This window comes from Condylura cristata, unplaced genomic scaffold, assembly GCF_000260355.1.
Source record: "Condylura cristata isolate star-nosed mole 26May11 unplaced genomic scaffold, ConCri1.0 scaffold00004, whole genome shotgun sequence".
Classification (NCBI taxonomy): Eukaryota; Metazoa; Chordata; class Mammalia; order Eulipotyphla; family Talpidae; genus Condylura; species Condylura cristata.
In genome coordinates, this window is record NW_004567105.1 from 55,885,551 (window position 1) to 55,887,933 (window position 2,383).

The following is a 2,383-nucleotide window of genomic DNA, read 5'->3' on the forward strand; positions in this document are numbered from 1 at the left end:
CATATGCATAAGAAAAAGAGGTATTTTCATCGGAATTACAGTAATAGCATTAAGAGATTATAACTTTTTCCAATTTCCTTGGAAGAAAATTCACTTAAATTAGATTATTTATTACTTGACTGCTTTTCTGTATTGCTTGTGTGTTTAGGTAACTGGGGTCCATGAAAGTGTAAACTTCAGAATAAAAAAAGCTTTGATTTTATACATTAATGATTTCAAATAAAAGAGGAGTGCTAGTTTGTGCATCACTTCTTTCGAGAAAGTTAAGTCTGTTCTGCTTAGGAGAGATAACACTTTTTGTCCCTGTAGGTGGCCCCCCTGGTGTAGCCATTAGTTGCTAATTACTTGCAAACAAATAAACAATTAACTCCTCTGGCTGCTGGCTGGGCCAGTGTTCATTGACATGCTAAAACTTTCTAAGACAGGATTTTAATTAGTGACGTTCTTAAATCCAACCCCCTTGTCAGCTGAGCCATAAGGTGAACTGCTGGAAGATCCCAGCCTTGTATACGTGGGGCAGCGCTAGCTAAGAGGCACTGTGAGGCCAGAGCTGCCGCTCCGTCCAGCCCATGCAAGGATGTCTCCCAGTCTTCAGGAAGGTGCTGGGCATGGGGAAGGCAAACCCTCGTCCTGCTCCTTTTCAATTGAGAGCATCTTGGGCCTGGATCAGAAGAAAGACTGTGTGCCATCAATGAAACCCCACAGACCTTGGACAGACACCTGTGGCTCCTCAGGTATGCACCAATTTAATTTTTTTTTAACGCTTTGTTATTTCATTCTCAGTGTTTAATTTGGCTTTTATTTCATACTGCATAAAGTCAGAGAGAAACTAAATAATGACATCAGTAATGATATTCAGAGGCCAAAATATTTTCTGTAACTAAAGCTTTGATGAGAGGTTTTTTTTGTGTGTGAAACTAAAAGAATAACATGTAGGAAATTTAAGAGAACTTCCTAAAATTACTTCCCATAGAACTCTGTGCAATGTAAAGGTGGACACCTATTTAAGGTGTATTTTTCTGTTTTTAGGGAAAGATGTTAACCTATGTCTACATGTCCTGAGCCTTCCTAATGGAATCTCATTCCCTAGTACTGTGGATAACTCAATGCCAGAAGAAAGAGTTTTGAAATATGAAAATTACTTTTCAGTCTCAGAGAGACTGTCTTTGAAAAGAGAGTTGAGTTGGTATAGAGGCCGAAGACCAAGAACTGCCTTTACTCAAAACCAGGTGGGAAGTTTTTTTAACCAATAATGATAATAAAAGGCTTTAACTGATACCCTGTTGAGAAAAAGTCCACTCACTTTGGGGTCTCAGTTAAGAAGCCTTATTCATGACACAATAGCCTATCATTTTTTAAACGGTTCCTAGATAATCATTAAAAAAAAAAAACATACAAATTAATTGTTCAAGACTTACATGCACTTACTTTGTTGTACAAATAAAATCATCCATTTTATGATGATGAACCGAATATTAACATTTTAAAGGATGATTTCCTTATTCTTAGATTGAGGTGCTGGAAAATGTCTTTAGAGTAAACTGTTACCCTGGCATTGATATCAGAGAAGACTTAGCTCAAAAATTGAATCTAGAAGAGGACAGAATCCAGGTAATTTTTAAATTTAGTTGTTACTCATGATGATTGAAATGTTAAGAATAATAAAATGTTTCTGAGACCTTTTTTATTTTTCCTTAATTTTAGATCTGGTTCCAAAATCGGCGTGCAAAACTGAAAAGGTCCCATAGAGAATCACAGTTTCTAATGGCCAAAAATAATTTCAACACAAATCTCCTGGAATAGATATAAAACTAAACATGTGAAATTATCTTCCAGATGCTATACATGAAGAACATGTGTTAAAGTGTGATGTTTTCTTTTCTGCATTTTAATTTGAGTATTGCCTTTTTTTCCTGAAAATATATTGTAAATAATTACTATTATAATAATGGCACCTATTATACTTGGGCACTTTTAGTTACAGTAAAGACTTTTCCTATATATTTTAATAAACATTTTCAGAAATGACAACTATTTTTCAAGTGAACAAATTTAATCTTATAAGTGAGTTTGCAAAATAAGTAAACTCATGACTAAGTGACTCCACTAGCAAGAAAATTCCATTTATAAAATATTTCAAGTAAAATAAACTGAGGAATGGCACAAAATTGAATTGAGTTGGGAATTAGTTGTTGCAGTTAGTTTCCTTCAAGTGCATTTTGAAACATTATCCTTAAATATGTTATAGAATGTGATTTATTCATTTATCCATGGATCTTCAGTTTAGTTTTTTTTTTTTTTTTGGCATAAGACAATAAGAATTTACCATGTACCAAAACAAATACTTATAGCATGCCAGCTTCAAATTGCTTTTTTCTTTTTT

At 34.0% G+C, this 2,383-nt stretch overlaps 1 protein-coding gene across 1 annotated transcript; it reads left to right on the forward strand.

The window, feature by feature from the left end:
• The first annotated feature begins 232 nt into the window (after window positions 1-232).
• On the forward strand, window positions 233-2,078 carry HESX1 (HESX homeobox 1). The gene is made up of 4 exons (XM_004676042.2): window positions 233-734; window positions 1,030-1,229; window positions 1,510-1,611; window positions 1,705-2,078. The coding sequence occupies exons 1-4, from the start codon at window positions 578-580 to the stop codon at window positions 1,801-1,803; spliced, it is 558 nt and encodes a 185-aa protein (XP_004676099.1). The 5' UTR covers window positions 233-577; the 3' UTR covers window positions 1,804-2,078.
• The last annotated feature ends 305 nt before the right edge of the window (window positions 2,079-2,383 follow it).